The 24,507-nt window shown below is 38.8% G+C and overlaps 2 protein-coding genes and 1 long non-coding RNA gene across 5 annotated transcripts; 2 read left to right on the top strand and 1 right to left on the bottom strand.

Annotated features, from left to right (window-relative positions):
• Positions 1–6: 6 nt before the first annotated feature.
• On the top strand, positions 7–1,218 carry LOC108243286. Its single transcript, XR_001808888.3, has 3 exons — positions 7–342; positions 534–708; positions 835–1,218. It is a non-coding gene; the product is annotated as an uncharacterized LOC108243286 (long non-coding RNA).
• Positions 1,219–1,290: 72 nt separating this feature from the next.
• On the top strand, positions 1,291–5,733 carry LOC108243269 (fucolectin-1). 2 transcript variants are annotated; one of them, XM_025008681.2, is made up of 6 exons: positions 1,291–1,545; positions 1,903–1,970; positions 2,890–3,184; positions 3,823–3,974; positions 4,487–4,766; positions 4,915–5,733. In XM_025008681.2, the coding sequence occupies exons 2-6, from the start codon at positions 1,907–1,909 to the stop codon at positions 5,078–5,080; spliced, it is 957 nt and encodes a 318-aa protein (XP_024864449.1). In that variant the 5' UTR covers positions 1,291–1,545; positions 1,903–1,906; the 3' UTR covers positions 5,081–5,733. The 2 variants fall into 2 exon arrangements, with proteins under 2 accessions (XP_024864449.1, XP_024864448.1); XM_025008680.2 differs by having other exon boundaries at positions 1,293–1,609; positions 4,915–5,116.
• A 655-nt stretch (positions 5,734–6,388) lies between these two features.
• dpy19l1l (dpy-19-like 1, like (H. sapiens)) lies at positions 6,389–24,493 on the bottom strand. Of its 2 annotated transcripts, none has more exons than XM_037980382.1 (22): positions 24,130–24,493; positions 23,640–23,664; positions 23,455–23,542; positions 21,037–21,174; positions 20,283–20,403; positions 18,085–18,178; positions 17,610–17,667; positions 17,238–17,329; positions 16,186–16,285; positions 15,017–15,094; positions 12,945–13,031; positions 12,765–12,824; positions 11,646–11,726; positions 11,210–11,311; positions 10,490–10,561; positions 9,188–9,267; positions 9,033–9,105; positions 8,161–8,280; positions 7,863–8,037; positions 7,641–7,740; positions 7,396–7,521; positions 6,389–7,319 (listed from the first exon to the last, which is right to left on the bottom strand). In XM_037980382.1, the coding sequence occupies exons 1-22, from the start codon at positions 24,347–24,349 to the stop codon at positions 7,148–7,150; spliced, it is 2,262 nt and encodes a 753-aa protein (XP_037836310.1). In that variant the 5' UTR covers positions 24,350–24,493; the 3' UTR covers positions 6,389–7,147. The 2 variants fall into 2 exon arrangements, with proteins under 2 accessions (XP_037836310.1, XP_017284104.1); XM_017428615.3 differs by having other exon boundaries at positions 7,148–7,319; positions 9,033–9,057; positions 24,130–24,349.
• Between the last annotated feature and the right edge of the window lie 14 nt (positions 24,494–24,507).

Here is a 24,507-nt window from a genome sequence, read left to right as displayed (position 1 = left end):
ATATATATATTGAAAAGAAGGGGTCCTAGGATTGAACCTTGGGGTACCCCACATGTGACCTTTGACCTCTCTGATGAGAAGTTTCCAATTGAAACAAAGAAATCCCTGTTCTTTATGTAAGATTCAAACCAGTTGAGCACTGGACCGGAAAGTCCAACCCAACTCTCCCATCGATTCAGCCTCCATGTGCCTGTATAACCTCCCGACGACGCCTGGGCATGCTCCTGATGAGACGGCGGGTGTGTACGTGGGATCCACTTCCAAACCCATGGAGGTCTTCACTGACCACGATCCTCTTGTGTTCCTCTCACGGATGTATAACAGCAATCAACAACTCATGAGGTGGGCTCTAATTTCTCCAAACTATAATATTGTTATCGAGCACAAAAAAAGGATGTGACAACATTGTGGCGGACACCCTCTCAAGAACCTGATTGATTAACAAACTTAGAAATTTATGTTTATGATTGGGGGTGTTACAGCTCCAGTGTGGATGTTTTTGCATTCAAGTAATGCCTTATGTTCTTCTGTAGGCTCCGCCTCCTCCCCTGAGATTGGGTGCTACTTCCTGGGTCTCAAACCAATTAATTACCTGTGCTGCACTATTTAGTGGCTGTGAAGTTGCACTTCAGTGCCTGTTGGCCTCTTGACTGCCACACACCCCTGTTGGACAGGCTTAAATGCCTCTTTGTTCTTGACTTGGATAATGTAAGTGTGGTCAGACTGCCATTTTGTTTGACCTCAGTTTATGTATACAAAACTGTTTATGTGCTTGTAGGTAGGTTATTTTGTAGGTTTGTATATTTTGTAAGTTTCTTTTATTTTTTCTTTCAGGGTTGTTTTGTTCATTGTGTTGGCCTGAGCTCTCCCTGAAGCTTTTTATCAGTCTGTACAGAAAAGAACTTAACAACATGGCAGAAAATAAACACCTTAACTGCCTATTATGACTCCTCATTCACTGCCTGGATTTATGTGGGTCCCTTATAGCGCCTAGCCCAAGCCAGGGGACGTAACACTGTGGTGTCAACTTACAGTAAACGGAGCACAAGAGCTGGCTGAGAATAGGAAAATATCTTCAAGGTAAAATAATCTGTGAGTCTAAATCAGGGGTCTCCAATCCTGGTCCTCAGAGCCACCATCCTGCATGTTTTCCTTGTTCCTCTGCTCCAACACACCTGATTTGAATCAATGGGTGATTAACAGGCTTCTGCAGAATATAAAGAGGTGATTTAACCACTGAACCAGGTGTGTTGGAGCAGAGAAACAAGGAAAACATGCAGGATAGTGGCCCTCGAGGACCAGGATTGGACACCCCTGGTCTAAATGATTTGACTCGTCCTCCGTCACTGCAAACACATGATTACCCATGTCCTTATTTAAAAACATTAAACGAAAAAAGTACTGTTTACTCTGAGAGTGCACTGAACTTAGGTAAACATTTCACAACAAGTCTTGTGATGATATTTTAAACTTTTTTCGAATAAAGAGGAGTAGACTGCACAGTGCAACATGATTGGATGACTTATAAACCGCAGTGTTTTAAAGGTAGGTACCAGACTTTGTTACTGAAAATCTTCATGACAAAACATCTGAACTCAAAGGACTTTGGGTAAGCACTTTAATTTTCTCATTTCCTCAGTTTGCCTTTTTATCAGGTCACTGGTCTTAGCCTGAATTCATCTTCACCTCCATAAAACACTGACTTTATAGTGAAAATGTGAGATAAGTAAAGGATGCTCAGACCAACAGCTTCCCAATAGCTCAGTGTTTGTTATTGAAGTTAATAAAATAAATCTGTCATTAAAGTTGCTCCTTGGAGATAAATAAAGTGAATTAAACTGGACATCCACTGAAAACACTTAGAGTTTGTTAACAAATGTTTGTTTTGTCTGTTTAAACCAGAATTATGAAACACTTAATATTACTTCATCTGCTGCTCTTCTTGCCAACATACTCAGCTTCCACTTACCGTAAGTATGCTGTAAAAATACCTGTTTCTATGGAAACTAAAAACATTTGATAGTAAATAACATCAGTTATCACAGCTGACTTTTAGGGGTTAAGATTTACTGTAAGAATTAGTAAATTTAGGGGATATTGGGGAATATTTCATGTGTTTCACTGACCTCTTGGCCAAGTCTCCCTCGTAAAAGAGATCTTGATCTCAATGTTTGTCTTTTTTTATCTGGTTAAGTATGGGTAATGAAAATATTACAAAGAGAAGGTATTCATTATTTTGTTCAAATACATTTTTGTTAATAGGACAAATGGTTTGCTTAAATGTAAATAAAAGTCAATCATAGCTCTCTTAATGTGCCAGAATATAGGCTCTTGTTTCTGTGGGAAACGTGGGTCCAGAAAATGGATGGATGTGTTGAGTTTGGACGTTTGTAGCTTTGCTGTTTACACATGTGCCGCTATAAACCTTTTATTTAAAAAGAGGCTTTTAGACATACCACTAGAGGGCCATCACCTACCACCTCTGTTTCCATCAGCACAGTATGAAAGGTGGAGAACCTTGGTTCTACACTTTCTAACAGATAGAACTGAGACCTAAAAGTTATGGTTATTCATTTTGTTATTTTATGATTGCTTAGGCCTAGTTTTGAAACAGATGAAAGTATTTAGTCTTTTGCAAAAACTGAGGCTTACATTTTGCTTAAAGTTGTGCAAATCTGAGTTGTTGGTTTGTGACTTGAGTGTAAAGTTTTGCTAATTGTGGAAAAACCTTTATGAGTGTAAGCAATCATAAAAACTGTAACAGTAGCTGAGACAGAATAATGGCAAAAACATCTAATTATAATAAGACAACTGGCATATATATACTTTCAGTGACTACATGAATCTCTTAAGAAGAAAAATAAATATGATATTGTTCTCTCCTTTCAGAAAATGTGGCTCTGCGTGGCAAAGCAACTCAGTCTCAACGCTACAGCGGAAATTGGGATGTTTTTGCTGCTGCCTACAATGCTATAGATGGAAACAGAGATCCTGTCTTTAATCATGGATCATGTACTCACACCCAAACACATGTCAACCCCTGGTGGAGAGTGGATCTGCTTGACTGTTATATAATTGACCACATCATCATCACCAATAGAGGAGACTGTTGTGCAGAGCGGATCAACGGGGCACAGATTCACATTGGCAACTCTTTAGAAGACAACGGGACTAGAAATAGTCTGTGAGTGATGATTATTAGTTACAGTGTGATACAACGTACATCTACAACTGATTGACTTTCGAAGTCAACTGCATTCAAGATAGTTTCCATCTTGAATGCAGATGGTTTTCATCTTGAATGGTACCCAATGCATATTCAGAGCACTGATAGGTTGCGCAACTTTTTGCCAGACTTATGCAAAAAATCTCATTAAATTATGACAGATTTTAAGGATTTTAATCATTAGCTGTACCTCTACAACTGATTCACTTTTGGAGCCAACCCAAATCAAGATGGCCACCGCAGCTAATCTATACTACTTAACACAAAAATGTTTGTAACTCAGTCAAATTTACAGATATTAAGCTAAAACATGGTGTTGTCGGAGCTGAGAGTGCATGAGACCGTGCATAACATTATGTTCAAGGCTACAACTTTGCCATTTCTCAGCATGATCTCAGTCTAAAACTGTGCCATGAAAGGAAGCGGGCAACATGCATTCCTTGGAGGAATGCTAGGACTTTATTTATCACTGTTTTTGTTTTATTTTCTTGACATTTTCCCCTGGAAATTATTGTCAAGTCTATAGTCACAATATACCTGTCTTTGTTGTCGTTTACGACTGAAAATCCTGATTACAAATTTTTCTTTCTTTTTAGGGTTGCAACAATTTCTTCAATCCCAGCTGGGGGCTCGAAGACAATAACCTTTTCTTCTCGTGTGGAGGGACGTTTTGTGGTGGTTTTAAGACCTGGTGCAGACAAGCTTCTAACACTCTGTGAAGTGGAGGTCTATGGTTACCTTGCTCCAGGTGAGACCTGCTTTCTTTAATTCCAGTTTCTTCTGCAAACATGTTAGTGTTGGATCTGACCTCATGACAGGTGTTTTTAGAGCTGAATGTGCATAGATTGTTGGTAGACTTACAAACCAAATAGTTGGTTAACTTTTGTAATAATCTAAGATGACTAAAGGCTTGTGCAAAAAAAAACATATCACCAAAATTGTATCCCATTGTTGTGTATTTGTAAATTTTTCTGTTTTTGGCTAATTTTGTATACGTATAAGATGCACTGATACCAAAAGTCATATTTCTGATTGAGATGCACATTTGGAGATATTTCTGCTTGGGCTTTCCAAAGCTGCCGGAGGAATAGTAAATTGAAAATTTGATGAAAACAAAAGAATAACAAGCGAACAGTTATGAGTCATGCAATGGTAATTTTAATGTTCTGACATACAAAAATCAGAGCCCTTCTTGTGTTGATAGCATTAGGGCAAACTATTCATATCAAACCTGTTGTTTTGAAACGTGTTTCTGTTCAGAAGAGAACGTGGCAGTTTATGGAAAAGCTTCCCAGTCAACAGTTTATCCCGGAGCGTTAGCCTACTACGCTATAGATGGGAATCGTGCCGGCCTCTTTGACCTGGGTTCCTGCAGCGCCACAAACAATGACTTCAACCCCTGGTGGAGACTGGATCTGGGCAGAACCCATAAAGTGTTCTCCATTAACATAACCAACAGGGTAGAGGCTCCTGAAAGAATAAATGGGGCTGAAATTCGTATTGGAGATTCACTGGATAACAATGGAAACAACAATCCCAGGTGGTGCACACTCTTCTTATTAAAACACTGTTTTACAAATTTTAATTTAATCTCAGTTTAAGATTATTTCTCTCATTTATTAAATGATTTGCTTGCTAAAATTGCATTCCTTTGTTCTGAATCACAAAATAATCTTTTCCTCTGACAGGTGCGCTGTGATCTCAAGCATCTCTCCAGGTTTCACTGAAAACTTCCAGTGTGATGGGATGGATGGTCGATACATCAACATCGTCATACCTGGAAGAAAAGAGTATCTGACTCTGTGTGAGGTGGAGGTGCTCGCCTCCAAATTGGATTTAGACTCAAAATGCTGAAAGATGTTGAATAATAAAACAACATTTTGCTCTGAACCCGTTGGATGCTGATGTGCTTGACTTGTCTGAGTTGGTCCGACTATAACTGAAGTTAGTTTAGCTGCGTTAAACTCCCATCCCATAAAATATCCTTACTTTGAAGAGGCAATTATCGTTTTAATACTTTTCATTTATAGGTTTATGGCATATGTTTAATTTTTCAAAATACAGGCAAACATGCAGCTGTAACACAGTAACTAGACCAGCTACAGGAATACATTTCAAATGTCAAAGTTTATTTCTTTATTTTTTTCTTTCAGAAAATGAAACAGCAGATCCAGTCTTTAAAAACTGACACGAAACAAACAGTTCTGAGATCAGATTTAATTTGTTCAGCCGCTCGCTCAGGCACATTTAATCTAACCCAACAGAACCTTAGAGAAGGCCTTAAAGACAGCCGTTAGGTTATGTTACCTTTTATTCAGCAAAACAAGAAGTTTTTATTCCCGTTTAACAATGTGTGGGAGTGCCGGTTCTGTTTCTTGATTAAGTTCTTCTTCTCTTATGTGCTGTACCTGTTTTTGTTTTGATGGATACAAATATTTCTGTTTGTTTGACTGTTTGCTCTACTGGAATAATAAAACAAACCAACTCACTTTCCTTTTCAACCAAGAGTCAAATAAGAAAAATCCACTATTTAACAATAAAGCTGTCACCAGTGAACATCTCAGCACAGAATAGAAACAAATAAATAAAAGAAAACAACCTGGCTGTTTAAAAATGTAAGAAAATTTGTCTTCTTGGACCACAAAAGGTATATTTGACCAGTTATGCAATTATAAAAAATCCATAAACTGTAGATGTTGTTCTCAGTCAAGAAACAATTCAGTTCTCTGGTCTCCAACTTCATTTTTATTGTCCAGACTTAAAAAAACCCCCAACAAAAATCACATTTTCAGAGACGTCTGTATTGTTAAATGAGCCCGAGAGTCTAATGATGAAGGTTTTGTTCTACGTGACTTTCCCACTCACTGGAAAACGAGATGTCTTTTATTCACCTGAATCTGACAAAATTTAAAGCTACAACTTTAAAGTCAAACAACAGTTTCAGTTATTTTGAGTCAAAGCTGACTGAAATATCTAGAAACATTTGGAACATAGAAAGTTAATCTTGAATAAAAAGTGGTGTCTTTGAATGAAAACTTGCAGATGAATCTGTTTCTGACTGTCGGATGAGCCCGAAAACAACTTTTACTGCTACAAACGGGTCGGACTGGCAATTTAATGCTTCAGTTCAGTCAGGAAAAACACACCTGTAATGTGCTGAAATATCCTGAAAACGCAGCTTTAATAACAAGACTTCCTTTGGCAACAAACAAACAAAAAAACAAAATTAAAACCTTTTAAAGGCTGAACAGCAGTGTTTTACAAAACAAGTTTATAAAAGAGTTGTAACAGGGAAATATATACATTTATTTACTATATTTGACTATAAAAAGACTTTCACATAACATACTTAGGAAAAGACTCTCTCTAATGTGAAAATAAGTTTAAGTCGAGACACCAACACTGTATGATATGTAGTAGATTTAAAAAGCCTCCAAACACAGACATCCTAAAATCTTGAAGTTGCATAAAAATGCTCACACAAATAAATTATAAAAGATACGGTACTCCCGAAAAATCCTCTCAGAGATCAACACTGTGCATAACAATGGAGGAAATCAACTTCTGTCAAGTTTGTGAGAGTAACAAGGGAAAACAGAATCAAGAACAAGAACATATTTCTAAGAGGAGTTTTGGTAACAGAATCGATGTAAGAAGCTACAGTAAACCAGGAGCTATGGCACCTTTTGGTTTGCTTTTGGACACCAACAGGAGGATAATAATAACACTGATTGGACGCAAAGATGCTGTAAAAAAAGACAACCGGTGAGTCACAAACACTGAGCGGTGAAGCCAGAGCCTGTGGTTACTAATGCCATGTTTCACCTAGAATTTATCCACCACTTGATGAGTAAAAGCAAACTGATGTAAAAACAAATATAAGACAAAAAGAAATGTTGGCGTTCAGTCTGTCCAACAATGTTATCTAAGATCTTTGGAGGCTTTGGGGACTTTGAGAACTTTGTAAATGTCGTTGGAAAAGACTGTGGTGAAGTACGGTCGTGAGTTCCTGGACATGTGGGTGCAGAAGGGAACTTTATCAACATTTTCAGGGTCCTCGATGTCCCAGATTTCCGGCATGCTGCACCCAGGCCTAAAAAACAGAGGAGTGAGAAAACCATGTCTGCATTGTGTGTCCCTGTGGGAGGACATCAGCAGTGAGAGGTTACCTGGTCCGCCTGGTGCACCACGAATCTTCCAGGATAAAGAAGTCCACCCCCAGCTTCATCAGATTCCTCTTCACAGTTTCTCCAGACATGCGGCTGTACATGGAGTAGACCAGCTTGGTTCTCTCCCTGTGAAGAACAACAGGAAGCGGATTTCAACATGCGGTGGTTCTCAACACCACGACTGACTTTTCACAAAATAATGAAAAAGATGAAAAAAGGAAAAAGACCAACACAGATCCACTGACCTGAGACAAGCATCTTCGTAGTGGGGGTGGTTGACGATTGGTCGACCAGTAGAAAGCTTCACGCTAGCCATGGTGGGCATGGCTCCCGCGAACACGGAGTCTGCACCAATCACACGCAAAGCAAACATCAGAATTACTACTAGAAAAAAAACTCACTAGATTTGTTAAACTTTAAAGTTTATAAAGACAACAAAGAAATACTGAGCAGGTAACGCCACTCACCTGGACGAGTGTTTCCCTGGATCCAGTCCAGCAGCTCCTCCTGCGGCAGGTTGCTGAACTCTCCGATGATCGCCCACTGAGCCTGCAGGTTGGCTGCTCCCTGGATGGCCATCATGGCCACGACTGCAACAACCACAGCCTGGTGCTTAAACTTATCACCGATCCACCCAAACAACTGACAAGAACAGGGAGGTTCCATCACTTTAATACAACACTTCTGTGCACGTGATTCAGGAGGAGAAAAATCAAGTGTTTAAGTAAATAAACAGATTCAGTCGAGCTGTGATGAGCGACAGACCTGTTTGGAGCAGATCAGTGACGCCATGATGCACATGTGGGGTGTCAGGAAGAGCTTCAGGCGCATGATCAGGACGGCCAGGACGGCAAACGCTACCAGCTGCAAGCTGTGGTAAACCAGCTGCAGAGGGGAGAAATAACTCCGGTTACACTGACACTCCTCATTCAAAGCATATAAATATTGGACTTTTATAACTATATTAATGAACTACTTGCTTCACATGGAAAATCTCAACATTGATTTGTAACACTGTAAGCTTAAAGCTAGCTCTGCTGCTGGGCTCGTTTCTCAAACTAAATGGAAGAATCAACGAGCCACGATGACACGACATCAACATCCTTCTGATCAGATCTGTGTCACTTCATTAGAAGCAGTAAAGAATTACATCTGAAACCACCATCAAAAACTGTTAGCTTTTTCATGAAGAGTTCTAAAAGGTCATAAAATCTTCAACATATGTTGCAGGCCTACCTTTACATTCAAGTTTCATCTTAATTTAAGGTTTAGATCTTTATTTTTGCTTTAAGATTTGATCTAAGGAGTCTTATTTCAGAAACATTAAGTCTGCTGCTGATGGCTGAACATCTGAATGCTTTTCTGTCCGGGGAACAATATTGCAGACAATGACGTGAAGCAGAAAACTGACAAACTGCAGCAGAGTGGGATTTCATGTCAGAGGAGAAAGTGCCTTTTATTTCTCGGTAATGACAAAAGGGATGAAAACCTCTTATGGACACCGCAGCTGAGGAGACTTCAGATTTACTAAAACCAAACAGGTTAAGATAAACAGAACACTGTAGGAAAAAACCGAGAGATGATTTTATGTGTGCAGATTTTAACAACATAAAGGATGTGAAACTTATTTTTCTCACCTCTCCGTTGGCTGCTATTTCAGAGCTGCAACACAGAACAGACAGGAAATCGGAACTGATTTGTCTTCGTTTACTAGAAACGCAACAATATGAATTATATATAAACACGTAGAACAAATAAAGGATAAAAAAGGGGGTCAGTGTGGGAGCCTCACCCTGCAGCTTCATCATCGTCTTCAGTCTTTACAGACGTCTTTGTTTCCTGTCTCAGATACCGGAGGATGTCCCCAACAGTCTGAAGAGGACGGATAGAATAAAATCCACCAAAGGTTTTTAAATGTTATGGTTTCAGCATCAAATAACAGATATTTCTGTGTAAATCTCCCCGACAGCCTGCTGAGCTTTTCCAAATCAATTTATGCATTCTGAGCTTAGCGTGGGTAAGGCATAATAAGATTAAACTATATAAAGCACTTCCTTAAATATTTTTTCCTCTGGTGTTTCATTGCTCAAAATGCTTTGTGATGCAGAAGTCAGGCAGGATATTTTTTTCTGTCTTCTCTTTGAATAGTTTAGGAAAACAAATTTCTCCGCTCCTGGGCAGAGCAAACTGAAGTCATGCAAATTTAATCAAGCTAAAAGAGCACAACTTCTTTCTCCCAGCAGCTCAGAGGAAAAAGCAACGCAGTTACAATTATCAGCTGTCTGCTGGCTGCAGAAAAGCAGCATTTCACCACACAAAAAGGGATTGCTTGCTGTTTTGTTCTGAAACGAGTGATGGGAGGGTTTATACTGACACCTTCTGACAGACTCCTGCTGATTTCTTTTCAATATCACACAAATTTTAAAAATAAAATCAATCCATCTGAACAGAGATCTTTTTATCTTTTGAAACTCTTCACTGAAGATTTAGGACTTTGAGAGGCAGAGTCTGGATTCCAGGTCAGCGCATGCAGCAGATCTTATATAATAGATCTCTACTGGTGCGGTGACATGCACGCACAGCTCTGCAGCTACAACCCCCTCCACCCCCTTCAAAGTGCCGCTCGGCAGCAAGAATTAGGCTGTTTCTCCAAACAATGGAGACACAGATCTCTACAAGGTTTTTTTTGGCAATTTTGTTGTCTAATAACGCATTAAAATGACTAAATGCCGCATATTTAAGGTGATTGTAAAAATAGATTTGTTTGTCAACTTTTGGTTGAAACCAACATGTTTAAAGGCTGGAACTGACTATATTCACTCATTTGTTTGAATAATTTTAAAGATAAAACTGTAGCTTTGGTACTTTATTGTAAGCTGCATTCAGTGTAAATACATACGTCTACAAGAACAGAAAAAAGCTGCAGCTTTAAAAGTGCCAATTTGTCCAGACACTTGGAGTGAAAACATCAATTAATGGAGAGTAAGTCTCCAAAAAGGATTAAAACCCGTCTTTTTTCTTTACTCTTCAGCAAGTATTTGTACAGTTTCTGCCCTTTTTTGTTGCACTTTGCAGTGTGTGTGAAGGGGCTTACCCTGCCAGCAATAAGAGCAACCACCAGCAAGTTGACAGGAAGCAGCAACGTTTTAAGGTAACGGACAGGAGTCTGAGGAAGAGACGCAGGATGAGATAAAAAAGGGAAATATCTGATTCATATTAAGAAAAACACACATCTTTATATCACCAGTGAACTCATAAAAGATTAAATTGATAAAATTTGAATGTTCTGCGAGTGACTGACAAATGAGACCTTTTATAAGCAAAATGTTTTTGAAATGAAAAAGTAATACCATTTAACAATGAAACAAAATACAAAAAACAACAAAACAAACAAATAAGTTTTAAAAATGATAACTTATAAAAATAAATGCAAAAACTTTAGGAAAGTAAGAGAATGGGGTACTCTGCTTTTATTATCAGCAGAATTCAAAATTCACTGTTTTCAGGTTGAGGTTACATGTTATAAAAATACATTTTTACACTTACATCTCTCTCTCTCACACACACACACACACACACACACACACACTGTTTCCTGTCAGCACAGACCTGATTCCATCTAACCGCTGATAAAAAGCAGCAGGCAGAGAGAGATTTCTGATGTCTAAGATGAAACTGGACGACATTTTTAAAACTAATATTCAGGAAGATTTTACAGTGAACTACAGAAGACTAACATCTTATCACTGGAGGCAGACATGTGAGTTACTGTGAAAGAGAAACGTCAGCTCTGATGGCTTCGATCAAACTTTACCTCAAACTCCATGAAGTCAAACTCGGCAGCACACGTGTACATCAGAGTGTGGAAGTCATTATAACTCGTGAACTTGGACTTGATCAACCCACTGATGTGAGCCTGGAAACATTTTGTTCAAATTAGAACCCAATATAAAGACTTTAATGTGTTGCACTGCATTTTGGAATCATCTTAATAGTTTAATTTGATCATTTTTATACTAAACAATATGTTAGTTGGCTTACACGTGAGTCATAAGCCCCACTTATAGTCGTATGAAGTGGTGTGCAGAATTCTGCATTTTTATTTTTTTAAATTTGGTTACCTTACATATCAACTAAATAAATGTTTGCATGGGAAGAACAAATATTCTTATATTTAAAAAGGTGACTGTGATTTAACCACAAATGTTGCTCTTTGATTTAAGTAGGTTTTATATTTTAATGTAACTCACATCATCAGAGGCGCCAAAGACTGTAGACAACATAAATTTTAGTAAAACTGTGGCGCCGACCCAAGCCAGACCCTGCATGACCTGCAGAGGAAAACACGTAACTCAGCCTCTCAGCACCACAGGGACAAGAATAATTAGAAACAATGGCAAAAAAAATGAACTATAAGTATAATTTAACTTCTCACAGCTTGAGCATGCAGATCATCTAAACAAATGTTTTGACACAAAACTCATGCAGACAACATCTTCAATCTGACAAATATAAACCTGTGAGCAAAGAAAACAACACAAGTGATACCAAATCAGAAAATCTGTGTATATAGTGAGAGACTGCTTGAATACATTTAAATGTCTAGCATATCATCTGACAAATTATTATAAAATCTGTCTATTTAAACGTTTTTTTAGATTTCCACTTAAAACATTTATTGTAAGGCAATTTAGTTGCATTTTATTATTTTAGCTTTAATAAAGCAGCGAATATCAGAATATTTGTCTCAGTGCTAGAAGAGTCAGAGCATTAAAAGGTACTCATTGCAAACTTTGAACACAAACATCAGTTTGGAAGAGTTGACTCAAGTAGGTTTCAGATATATTGATATAAGTACTTTCATCTGCACATTTTAGTCAACAGATCTGAGATTAAATATGTTCCAATACGTGTCCATCCCAAACAGCTCTTCCATGGTCATCACCAATGTTAACCTGTTTTCAGTCACTTCAGGTGTTTCCATCGGTCAGTAGGTCAGTGGTGTCCAGTCCTGGTCCTGGAGGAACACTATCCTGCATGTTTTAGGTGTTTCTCCGCTTTGATACACCTGATTTGAATGACCGAGGGATTAACAGGCTTCTGCAGAGAAACAATAAAAACCTGCGGGACAGTGGCCCTGCAGGACCAGGACACCACTGCTGTAGGTAAACAAACACACAAGGTAGTCACATCTAGTCACAAATTTTTAATTTCAGGACACAATAACCGTTGATATGAGGAAATAAAATATATAGATTTTGTTTCTTACTTTAAGATGTTTTATGACCAATCTTCATGATATTGCAATGAGTACCTTTAAGCATTCTTGCAGTAAAGAGCAAAAGAAGGGAAATAATCCTTTTTCATACCCAGATGACAATGCCAGGTTTGAACACCTGAATAAATCGATCCCTCAAAGCAATCACCGCCTAAAAAAAGAAAAGAATTTAAGTTCATCTGCACTTATGATAAAACCAAATCTACAATGACTTGTCCTGATTAATCAACGTGTAAACAAATATTTAATAAAACCTCACGGTTAAACTGACCCAGATGGAAATGAGCGAGGAGGCGTAAAAGGATGTGAGGAGCATGGAGTTCCCAAACATCAGGACGAAGCAGACACCCAGCGTGACCTGTACAAAAAGATGGTGTTAACTGGGAAACACGTCATCCTGTTGCTTCATATTCATGACCGTTCTCTGTAATTACAAGCAACTCTGAGCATTTGAGACTGAGCCAGTGATTTCCAATGATCTTATAAAAAAAAGTCAGCTGGAAAAAAAACATTTCTGCCTCGGTACAGCAGGAGGGTTGTCTGGGATATCCGCATTAGGCGATAATAATTCATCTACTGAATACATTAAACTGTGAATTCACAGCCAAGAGGAGAATATAATCCCATTCACTAAAGTCTTAATACTTAATCTGAATGAAGTGCAGAAAACCACATCACTCTGCATTACAGACAGTGATGACCAACTCTGGGTGTTGGTCTTTTGCATTCGCTGGAAGGTATTTGCTCAAACATCGGAGGTTCCTGTGGAAGGTTTTAAATTGAAACAACTCCCATACTAAGGCAGCTGTGTTGCAAGAACAAGGACAAGAAAGTGGTTATCAAGTAAAAGTCTTTATATATACCAGCTAAAAATATTAAATAAATAAAATGTTTTATTAAAAGAAAAGCAGATTATTATATAATTACCTACATGTGCTTGATGTTCTGACAGCTAAAAGCACAAATCTGAACTTGAGAACACTGAGACATATTATTAGTTTCTATATTTAACAACAGTAAACAACTGCTGAGATACTTGAGATCAAAAAGGCTTGTGGAAAATAATCAGGCTTACTGCTGATGGCTGGAGAACATCTTATTTTACATACTCAACTTATTTCAACTCATCGAATGTTTGTGTAATTTTCTGTTTGATGTTTTTTTGTGTGCAGAGAGTTTCTGTGTTTATTTCTTGCCTGTGTTTATTGTTACCTGGCAGTTTTAGGTTTCCATTTTCCTGCTCATAGTCGTTCTCACCTGTCTCACGTGCTTCCACCTGCCAATCAAGCCTCCCAGCAGATGGAAGCTCTCTGGTTTCCTCCTTTTCTGTCAGATTCACTCAGTTTGTTGTTCCCATGTTAGTCTGTTCAGGATCAGATTTTGTGATTCATTTTCAAAGTTGTGTATTAAAAGCTTTGAATTTATTCCTGTCTGCCCTTTTGGGTCCTTATCTACTACTAATAATTACAGTTTAGTTTTTAAAAGTTCTGCTTTTCTCTGGTTTATAATTATATAAGATTTTTATAAGTTAGCATATGTTTGAGTTTGGGATGTCAGAAACTGTATTTATTTCGACAACTAAGACTTTTAGCAAAAAGCCTGACAGTGCAGGTGCTGATGATAAAATCTGGTAGTTGGAGTGCAACATTCTGCACGTCTTTACAACAAGTGACAAAGTCGGGCTCATTAACGACACTCTGGGTGACGGAGCAGACATATGCTTTGCTGTGTGCCGTTTCTATTTTTGAAGAAACCAAGCCATGGTCATCATTTCCAAGCTCTGTAAATTATGCAGAGCCATATGGCTTCCTGTGACACAAATCTTCAAGAATTTTACCGTAAAGGCGCCTCTCCTTATCTGTGGTGGACACAGCCTGCAGCTGACAGCCGGGCTTGCTGAGGATTAGGGGGTAAACGCGGACAAAAGGGACAAACGTTTGCATTCTTTAACATAATCTTCACACACTGGTACCTTTCTCAGCAGTGTGAAATATAAAGTCCACGTATCCTCAGTCTTTTGTGTTAAAAAAGACAACTGCGGATGTGTAGTGGTGTTAATGCCAAAGAGGGTCATCCCTGTCTCTGCTGGTGTTTTTTGTGATAAACTTTCAGCTGAGTGCGATAAGGAAACCCGAGGCAAAGCATGTTAAAGCTCAGAGGGCATCAGCTCAGGAGGCTTCGCCACCTCATACAGGAAACAAAAAAAGATTTTCCTCTTTTCTGTTTTAACGTTTGTCTCTGATGTAAACTAAAACTGATGAATACATTCAATTCAGATGGAACAGTAAGAATCAGTGCAACAGACTGTCCATTAATGGATGAAAAGCACAGGATCTACTGCACCATGTGGGTGACAAGGATGGACTGCATCTTGGCAGCAGCGAGGTAACCCAGGATGTACGATGCAAACAGGGAAGCTACCTGAAAAACAAAACAGCAGACAAGATGCACTGTAGGGAACCCAAACACTAAGTTTTAAGTTTTAAGGACCAGACTGCTTGTCTGTTTGAACATATGCAACCAAATCTTTAGTTCTCCAAACATTTAGAAAATAACGGGTCAGTTCTTACGCTGTACAACCCACCTCTAACAGAAGCTTGGAAAAAAACTTGAAACAAGGAGGAACAGGATCTCTTATAAAAAGAAAATGTGTTGCTAAGGACATGTTGCCAAGGATGCAAATAGGTTTAAGCTCCGACTGCAGCGAGTCGGGAGGAGAGGAGGTGTACTGAGAACACAGGTCAGCTGCTTCTTGGCCTGTTTTCAGGTCCGTTCTGCCTTTAAAAAACTAGATGTAGTTGAGCTATAGAGAAAGATTGGGAAATGTTATCTTCTAACTGAATTATGGCTCAGTGAAAACTAACCTGACTCAGTATTCCAACTCAGGACTTTTTAACAAAAGATTACTAATTGTAGAAAAGCACAGGAAGTGCACAGATTGGTTTACAAACTGCACAAAATCACAGCTGATGCTGTTAAACATATGTGTTGTTGCACTTATTTATCACTTTTATTTGAAGAACTTCCCTTTCATTTATCCACTCAGCTAACTATAACTTCAAAGTGTAGAGTCTGACAAAGAAATGTTATTTCTGAAGGGACTTATTACAATACTTATTAGTTTACAGCTTAAAATAATAAAATAACATTTAAACTCAGCAGAATTATACAAGCAGTAAAGAGTACTTTTAACTTAGTACTACTTAGTCTGACTTTAATGTCTACTTCCCAATCTTTCCGTTACTTTGGATTTCATGATCATGTTTTTCTAATGTGTAGTGAAAAAGCGTAAAGAACTGAAGATGTACATGGTGTATTATCGCTGTGTTTCCGCTGTCAGTAGGTTTTTCTGCCTCTTTTATTTAATTCCTATCACGCTCAGCACCCACATTTGTTGCAATGTCCTTGGCAAAATCTGATGTTTGCTCCCAGTCTATATTTTCCCTGTAATCTTGCTACCACCTCTACTCTCTTCCCACATTCTCCGGGTGCGCTCCTTGCTCTCTGTTTACCTGAGTTAGCAGCACAAACTGGGCGAACTGCCAAGGCAGCATGAAGCACAAATTAGAGATGCCCAGAGCGACCATGGCTGTCGTGCTCGGGCTGCGTGTCCTGGAGAGAGAGGAGCGACAGAGGGAAAAGATAATGAAGTGGTGGGAATCCGTTTGGGCAGAGGAGATAAGAAACGCTGTATTAAGATGTCTGAGAAACACAAATACTCACACACGCACACTTGTTTAAAGTCACTAATATAAAAAGCTTGTTATGAACAGAGCCGCTGTCAGAAACAGAAACCGCTCTCCGTTTACTGTAAAGCGGATGGTAGAACAGTTTCCTAATGGGCTTCAGGCAACACAGTGTCATTCACAAGCTGTATGACATGACAGGATAATGTTTCTCTGTAGCAGGAGCTGCAGTCCTTCAAACAGCTTCCTTCAGAGCACCACTTATGGCTGACAACAAACGCACATGCTCTTTTCTTCAAACAACGTTTTTCAAGCACTTCTAGAATTGGTTGTGGGAAACTAATACCAAACAACTGCACCACAATATTCTCCTGAGTTTCTACAAGCGGATTTTATGAAGGACTCTGTTCAGGCATACACTTTATGAGAAGCATCTGATTGTGTATGAAATGATCCAGGCTCGCAGCGCAGAGTATTAAACCCTGCCGACTCGTAATGAAGAAAAAAGATAAAAGTTAGGAAAATTTAAAGACTGATCAAACTGTTAACGTCATCAAAATCAAAGATTTCAAAGTTTAACACGCCTATGAACAAACTACAGGAAATATGGTCCAAAAAGGTTTATCCCAATGTGCTAAAAGTAGGAGGAATCTTTTTGATTTTGTGATAGTAATTGAAAAAGTAACTTTGTTAAAAATGAACAGATATCCAACATTGCAGAAACCTCATCACAGATCTGAGGTCAGTGTCAAAGAAACAAGATGTCCATCAGAGAGACTGTGAGGCATTTAGAAAAGTACTGGTACAATCGACACAACCGCCAGAAAACTGAGGAAAAAGATCAAATGTGACTGAACTCGAGACACTTGAGAATTTACCGTAAGATGTAGGTGAGAAGAAGCATCTGCAGAACAAGGAACGGGTACGCAAAGCTCTCCCTCAGGGGTGGAGTCCACATCACTCGAGTGCTCTAATGTCACACAGGAAGTCAAAAAAACTCATTTAAACACATTTAATGACTTGGCTACATATTTTGATATGAAAAACAAACGATCTGACACGTGTTACTGCTCTGCAGGTTCTACTGATCCTGTTTACAATAAAAAAATACTTGTGAAAAACAACTGAATTTTACTTAGCAAGTTTCCACAGCTGCTGTTATAGCAGTTTTTATTGTGGGTTTTATACATTTTAAATGATTTGACTATTTGGTTGAAGCTGATAGGAAGCAGAGTTTATTATTTACTCACTTCACCGTGATTGAAGAAGAAACACATCGTGGTAACAATTCCACCCAGTCGACTCCCACTGGTTAAACAGAATTAAACAGAGAGAAAGACGTTCAGACAGAAAGCAGAAGAAGATGGGAGTTGTCTTCTGTTTGGTGTTTTGGCACAGAGAGGAAACACATGAAGCCTGATTCACCAAGAACCAGCTGAGCCCACTTTTAGCCCTGAATTTGTCTCCTCTACCTGCGGGTCGGGTGGAGAACCCCTCACCAGCAGCAGATTGTCCTCAAACATTAATATGGGCAAACTGCTAAAGCACAGGTAACTTATTTAACTAGCACCACTGTTTGTGCATATCACCTTTGTGAATTATGACCTCATCTCCAAAGAAGTTGGGAAGTTGCGTAAAATGTAAAAAAAGTCCCGTTTGTCCCAATAGCTGTGCAATGCTTTAGTGTAATGACTATAACGAAGTGCTGGACCAGAACAAACCTACCTTAGGTAAGCCCCATAGATGAAGAACAGGCTCATCATCACGCCGTTCAGCAGGAACACACAGGCTACATAGAAATACGCTGGGTCTCCCATCCCTGAGGTGCACAATAGGCAGACTTTTCAATTCTTAACAAATCTCAAGCTACAGATTATTATGTTACTGCAGGTAAAGTAGGTTTAGTTTTGTGGACAAGCAGACCTTGTTTGGTTGAAAGACACTGCTTACATTAAGGCTTCAGATCTGGAGCAGTTCAGGTTGGCTAAGATAGGTCACGCAAAAATAGCCCTTAAAAAGGTTGCATGTCTGCAGAACTCTGCTCTTTCCACGAACATACAACATAAAATAATCCCCTACATTTTATGTTTGTTTTCTATGTTTAGCATTATATTATAAAACACTTTTAATTAAGATGAAGCAGAATTGTGAGAGATATGTGAATCATGATGTAAATAATCAGCAAAAACAGATTAAAGCTCATAACCTGTACTGTAAATGTTTTAAGAATAAAAGTCCGGGTTTTAATCCAACAGGAAACAACTGCTTTTTACTGCAAACCTTTCTTCCTAACTTTTACTGATTGTTAAAAAAATGGTACAAATTCCAAATTGTTTTAACATAGATTAAAAGAAAATTCTCAGAATTGCTGTTTTCAAAGGATAGTTTATAAAAACAAAATGTGTCAGATTTTATTGTTTTAATATCGAAACTACAGACTGAGAACATGAGGCACAAGAAAAAAAATGTGCTTTGTTAAAAAAATAAGAGTTTATTGCAGAATCTTAAACTAAATGTTCTTTCATTTATGCTTCGGAATCTCCTGAAGTCGAGTCTTAAATAGACTTGGTTTCATTTCACACTTCAGACAAGACTGCTGTACAAACTCCACCACCTTCAGATCATTTTCACTTCATGTTTTCATTAGAAGAAGAGAGCGCTCAGCTCAGATTATCAGGGCTGCAAGGACTAAAAGGTAGTTAGTTTGTTGATGATAATGGGAGCTGCTTCGTCTCTGAGTTCAGCTGTGAATTACTGATGGAACAGAAAAACAAGCTTGTTCCAGCAGCTCGTAGACTCCCTGTTCTCTGATGCGTCATCCTAAATTTCACTAAAATATTGTGCTGGCTGACAGTTACATGAAATGCTGGGTGGCTTGCACCAGCTTGGTGTAAACACTGAAAACAGCCTGTGAACACTGACCCTGATGCTTCCACTGGTGAAACTAATCAAGATTACACGTACACCGAGAGCTGACAGGTTTTTACTTGTTAACAAGTTCACACTTTTCAAAAAGAAAACAAACTTAAACACCGAGTGACAGGTTTAAACTACTCCTTTATCTAACAGAGCAATTATAATATTAGATTTAAAGCAGTTTTGTCATTCCTCTGGATGGCATGAGACGAGTTCTGTAGCTTCATTTTATGTCACGTTTATGGTGACCGACAGTAAATACTGAAAACTAAACATTCACTTGGCTAAATGGAAGAATTGGACATAAGATCTTGTTGCCTTTCTTCATCTTGTGTCTGCTGGATAGTTTTAAAAGGGGCTTTTTAAATTAATCTGTTAATCTGCTTGTTTACTACATACTAATCAGCAGAAATGGTTGTGGCAGGCAACGCTGTGCATCCTGTTGAATCCTGGGTGGAGTCTGTATATACATGTAGGTTTTGTACCGTTTTCCTGTGACTTCCTGCCTGTTTTCTCTGAAGGCCAGTGAACTGGCCCTGGCTGTATTCCATTATAAAAATGCAACTAATGCGATTTCTAAAGTCTCCCAGAAGAGCACAGTCACATCCAGATTGAGGAAGCTAACCATTGAACTCTCGCTAAAACAGAACTGGCTTTTAATGAGACTCATTTCTGTTGCAACGGTTTTAGTGAACCTGCTATTAAGACGACTTGGAAAATCACACAAAAGACCAACTTTTTTATGAGGCTATAAGTAAATTTCAGTTCATGTTCATGTTACTTACAGAGCCTCAATCTGATCATACCCTTTGCTTGAGATTAAAACTGAAATTGAAAAAGGATCCAAATCGTCAATTTCTTCTTAAACATATTTAGCAAAATACAACCGAGGAGCATTTCAGCTGTGAGAATGTGTAACTCCTGACCCCTGCACTGAAACTAATGATCCTGCAGCACATTTTCTGTGTTAGCACTTCAGATCTGGGCTCCATGGCGACAGAACGTACCTTCACAGCTGTCCACAGGAGAGAGCCCCTCTCCTCTGTTGATGGACCAGCACATTTTGGTAGGAATTCCAAAGTAGCTCATTACACCAGTATACATACGGTACCAGCTGGCCAGGACCACCTGAGGAGAGCGGAGAGACAATGAGACACAACAAACACTGCAGCTCGAAAGGCCTTTCTGTCTTAACGACAGGATTTTACATGTTTTAGACTCCTGTTTGGGACAATTTTAAGGCAATCTAACTACATTTTCTGCTTATAATAATTGTTTTAGTTTTCATGCAGCTAATACAACAAAATGAGGCAAAGATGTGTGTGCATGTTATGTCTGAAACTATGAGGCACTCTTCATCATCACAATGTGGGGTGAAAATAACATTTCATGAGCTTCTGCAGCTCCTACATGCATCATTAAACTATCAGTTTATTTTTAAAACAACCAGAAAGCCTCTCAGAAGGAAGCCTGCCATCCACTAATTTAATGGGTTTTATTTAGATAAATCTGTAGATCAGACTTTAAGTGAATCCGTCTTATAAAAAAGAACCGATGAAGTTCATTGTTAAGGATATCAATGCATTAATCAATTAACATAAAATGGAATGCATTCGTGTTTTTTGAAACTTGTAAGACTGAAAACATTTGAAGACATTTCCAAATTCTGGATGATTTCAGTCAGAGAGCACAGAGTGAAAAGTGTGCAGCACTAAAGTTCTAAAAATAGTTTCAGCACCAAGCTAAAACCACTAAACGTACCTCAGGGTAGAGATTGAATCTCTTCAGTGTGTTGATAACCAGAGGATGCTCGGTCAGACGGTCGTTCATGATCATGTGGAGGCCATCCAGGAAAGAAGGAGCTTCAATAATCGTCTTGTAGTAGGAATAGTAAAGTCCCTGGAATCAAAAAGAAAGTCACAAGCAGAAAATTTAAATGAGAAAGGCTGGACGAGCATCAAGAGAAGCTAAAACAGCAGAATTATACAGAGAACGCAGCAGCAGCAGCAGGAGGAGGACACTAAATAAAACTCGACAAGAAGAAACTCTGATGAGACGTGTTACTCAGGCTAAGCAGATGGCCGCTGCTCCTTGTCCGTTTGGCAGCACCCAGCAGGAGTGAGGGAAATGATTAAATCTTCACCTTTACTGTCATCACTGAGACATGAGCAGCTTTCACGCAGCTACGATGGTTTATTAAAAACAACAAGTTTACTGATTTTGCCCTTTCTTAAGAACTTTTGTAATGAACACAATAAACCCATCACAAAGACGTGGACTGTTAAGAACGGCTTCTTCTCTCACATATTAATGTGCAAGAAAACAAGAATGTTCCTCTGAACGCGTTCAGGATATTTTTAGTGCAGATTTGTAACTCTAACAGGCGTACCTACAGGTCAAAGGTCACTCTTACTCAACTCTGCTTTTACATTCTGTTTGGAACTAGTCAAATAAAAAGAAAGCGCTCAGAAATGGCAAAGTCTTTTTTTTTGGTCATCTTGTTTTGTTCGAAAATACTAAAACCGGCTCTGTAATTTGTGATCCTGCTGCTCAATACTCTTCATGTCCCACAGTGAAAACACAATAACATCTTTTAAGGCAGCAGCGATTAAGAAGCTCGATGAAGTCCGGACATTTATAGTCTTGGCTATAAATGTGAATGTGCTGTATTTGTTAATACTGAACACCCAGAAAATAAATAAACAAACCTTGATTGTTTCTATAAATGATAACCTTTTTTTTCTTGATGAAAAAAATTAATAGTTCGTTCAGCATACGGCAAAAAACAGCAAAAACATGCCTATAATGACTTCCAGAGCGCGGTCTACAATGAGTCGTTTTTACTAATCAGTTATCAAAAAACAAACAACATGACTTACACAACAATATAATAGTTGTGGGAAGATTTTCAGATGACTAATGGCTCTTAATGTGTAGTCTCCAAAGGTTTTTAGTCCTGATCTAAAGATTCTTAAAGTCTGAGTCAAAAAGGTTAAAACGATCTGTTATAAATTTATTCTGCAGCATTAGAGAAACAACCTGAAGCACACGGCACAAATATAAGAGTATTTTCAGCCACAAGAACAAAGCGTACTGTAACATTATGCAACGTTACGAAGTCAGGCTATAATTACATAAAGATACCAAAAGCCCAGGGGTGAAAGTCTGGCAAAGACGCTAAAATCAATCCTTGGCACCAAATAATCTGGAAAAAAAGATCTGCAAAGGTTTGAATGGACACATTTCTTCAATAAATGCTCATTTTTATTTTTAATGCCTTAATTTTTTGCACATCCTTGTCTCGACTTTGTCCTTCATAAACAAACACATCAGAGTTCAACAGAAGCTTTAGCTGAGCTGACAGATGATAAAAGATGGACGCTCATCTGCCAACACAGACAAAAACACCGCTGCTGCTTCAGAAAAGGTCAGGAGGTTCACTGAGGTCAACAATTTGGAGAAATGAAAGTATGAAAACAAAGATAAAAATGTTATCCTGATCAACTGCATCAAATGGTGCAACACATCCCCCCGTCGTTTTCCAGATATATTGAATTCAATTCTGAAATGCGGGTCCGTATTAAACGTAAACAACGCACTTGGCCGAATCCAGCAAACACCACATGGAAGCTGGAGTGACGTGAGCGACCCACATTCGACTGGTGTTGAATCTAAGAGAAGACATTTAGGTGGAAATATAAACGTGAATCTGCTGCTAAAGAACGAGTGAGACAGCTGTTGAGGAGAAATATGAGGAATCAGGCAAGGCGGCAGAGAATCATCCAGACGCACGCAGCTTTTACAAAACTTCGGCTGTTTCTGCAGGTAAAAATCACACGTGGTAGACTGCATCCGGTCGTAAATAACCATCAACATGAGAAAGATATTGTGAGGATTAAGTCTTTTTTTGTCTGTTCTTCAGGATTTTACAGTGAATACAACATATCTGGAATCTCTCATAAAGGAAATCAAGTATTTCTGATATTTGAAATGTGAAAATTTGTTGTCATTTTCTGTTTATATTGCAAAATAAAACCTTTGATCATTTAAATTAATTGCTGATTTGTACCTTTTATAGTATTATTCCAATTCCTTCAACTTGTATTCCCTCGAGCTGAGATTTAAATGTTTATAAGCTTCAAAACAACATTGTTAGAAAAACCCTGACTTATTATTTACCATTTCGGTTCGAAAAGCCATTTCCTTTTCCAGGTTAGACAGATGTGAAAAGTGTCTGTCATTCTCAAACAGCTGGGAGAGATGATACCTGGTTAAAGGAGGAGAAGGACGACAGCAAGCATCACATAAAGAATACCCAAATATCACATTTAACAAAAAACAGGAATGCTGATGGGAAATCTTACCAGTGCAAATATCCACACAGAACAGCTGAGGACAAAGAGGGAAAAGAAAAAAAAAAACTTTCACTGTTGCGTAAATCTGCTTCCTCATGAGCAGTAAGAGTGTCAGAAACTACAACTCCACAAACACCAGATAAAACACAATATTTATGCACGATTAGAGGATAAATTCAATCACAATTAGGCGTTTAGAGGGATTTCTAAGAGCGAACTTCACCTGAAAACACGTGTCTTAACTGATGTGTGGCATAAACAGATAGAATTTAGGTTACTTACGATAGATTTTTTTAATTTAAATTTAAATGTGGATAGCAACAAAAGGTAACTACCGTTGGAGAGCTAGCGTTTAGGGAAGCTAACGTTAGCCTCGTGATAACTAACCGGAGATCGTTTTTTTTTTGTTGTTTTTTTACCCACAGACGTTAACGATTACTAGTTTAACGGTCGGCGTTAGCAGCCGTTAGCTTGTAGCAGGCTAAAGCGCCAGACTTACCGAGCAGAACAGTAAATCCCAGCTTCAGAACCGAGGAGCAAGTTAGCCCGAGCTTGTGTCCGATGACCGAGAGCCCGTTCGGATGAGCGCAAGCCTTGCCCTCCCTGCCTGCTCGCCTCGTGGTACTTTTGCCGTGAGGTGAGATGTGAAGGTTCTTGCCGTCGCGGTCGGTCTGGGTCGCCGGACTCTTCCCCGTCTGTTTTCGGTTTTTGGCCACCATGGTCGCCAGAAAGAGAGAGAGAAAGGGGCGTCCGGGGAGGCGAGCTGCAAGAGACCAGACGGGTGTGAGCTAACCAGCTCCACCGTCCTTCCTATCTGGTCCTCAAATCTGCCCAACTACCTGAGTGATGCTCTGCCGGATTCCTAATAGAAATGTTG

This window comes from Kryptolebias marmoratus, linkage group LG16 (assembly GCF_001649575.2).
Source record: "Kryptolebias marmoratus isolate JLee-2015 linkage group LG16, ASM164957v2, whole genome shotgun sequence".
Classification (NCBI taxonomy): domain Eukaryota; kingdom Metazoa; phylum Chordata; class Actinopteri; order Cyprinodontiformes; family Rivulidae; genus Kryptolebias; species Kryptolebias marmoratus.
Note: the sequence above shows the minus strand (reverse complement) of the source record. Positions and strands in the feature narration are given on the sequence as shown.

Excerpts from the sequence above, each read along its gene's own strand:
- dpy19l1l (XM_037980382.1), bottom strand. The coding sequence starts at position 24,349 with ATGGTGGCCAAAAACCGAAAACAGACGGGGAAGAGTCCGGCGACCCAG. Across the intron at positions 20,404-21,036 it reads GATTCAATCTCTACCCTGAG|GTGGTCCTGGCCAGCTGGTA; the intron begins GTACGTTTAGTG and ends CGCTCTCCTCAG. Across the intron at positions 17,668-18,084 it reads ATCTATGGGGCTTACCTAAG|TGGGAGTCGACTGGGTGGAA; the intron begins GTAGGTTTGTTC and ends CTGTTTAACCAG.
- LOC108243269 (XM_025008680.2), top strand. The coding sequence starts at position 1,518 with ATGACTTATAAACCGCAGTGTTTTAAAGGTAGGTACCAGACTTTGTTA. Across the intron at positions 1,610-1,902 it reads CTGAACTCAAAGGACTTTGG|AATTATGAAACACTTAATAT; the intron begins GTAAGCACTTTA and ends TGTTTAAACCAG. Across the intron at positions 1,971-2,889 it reads ATACTCAGCTTCCACTTACC|AAAATGTGGCTCTGCGTGGC; the intron begins GTAAGTATGCTG and ends CTCTCCTTTCAG.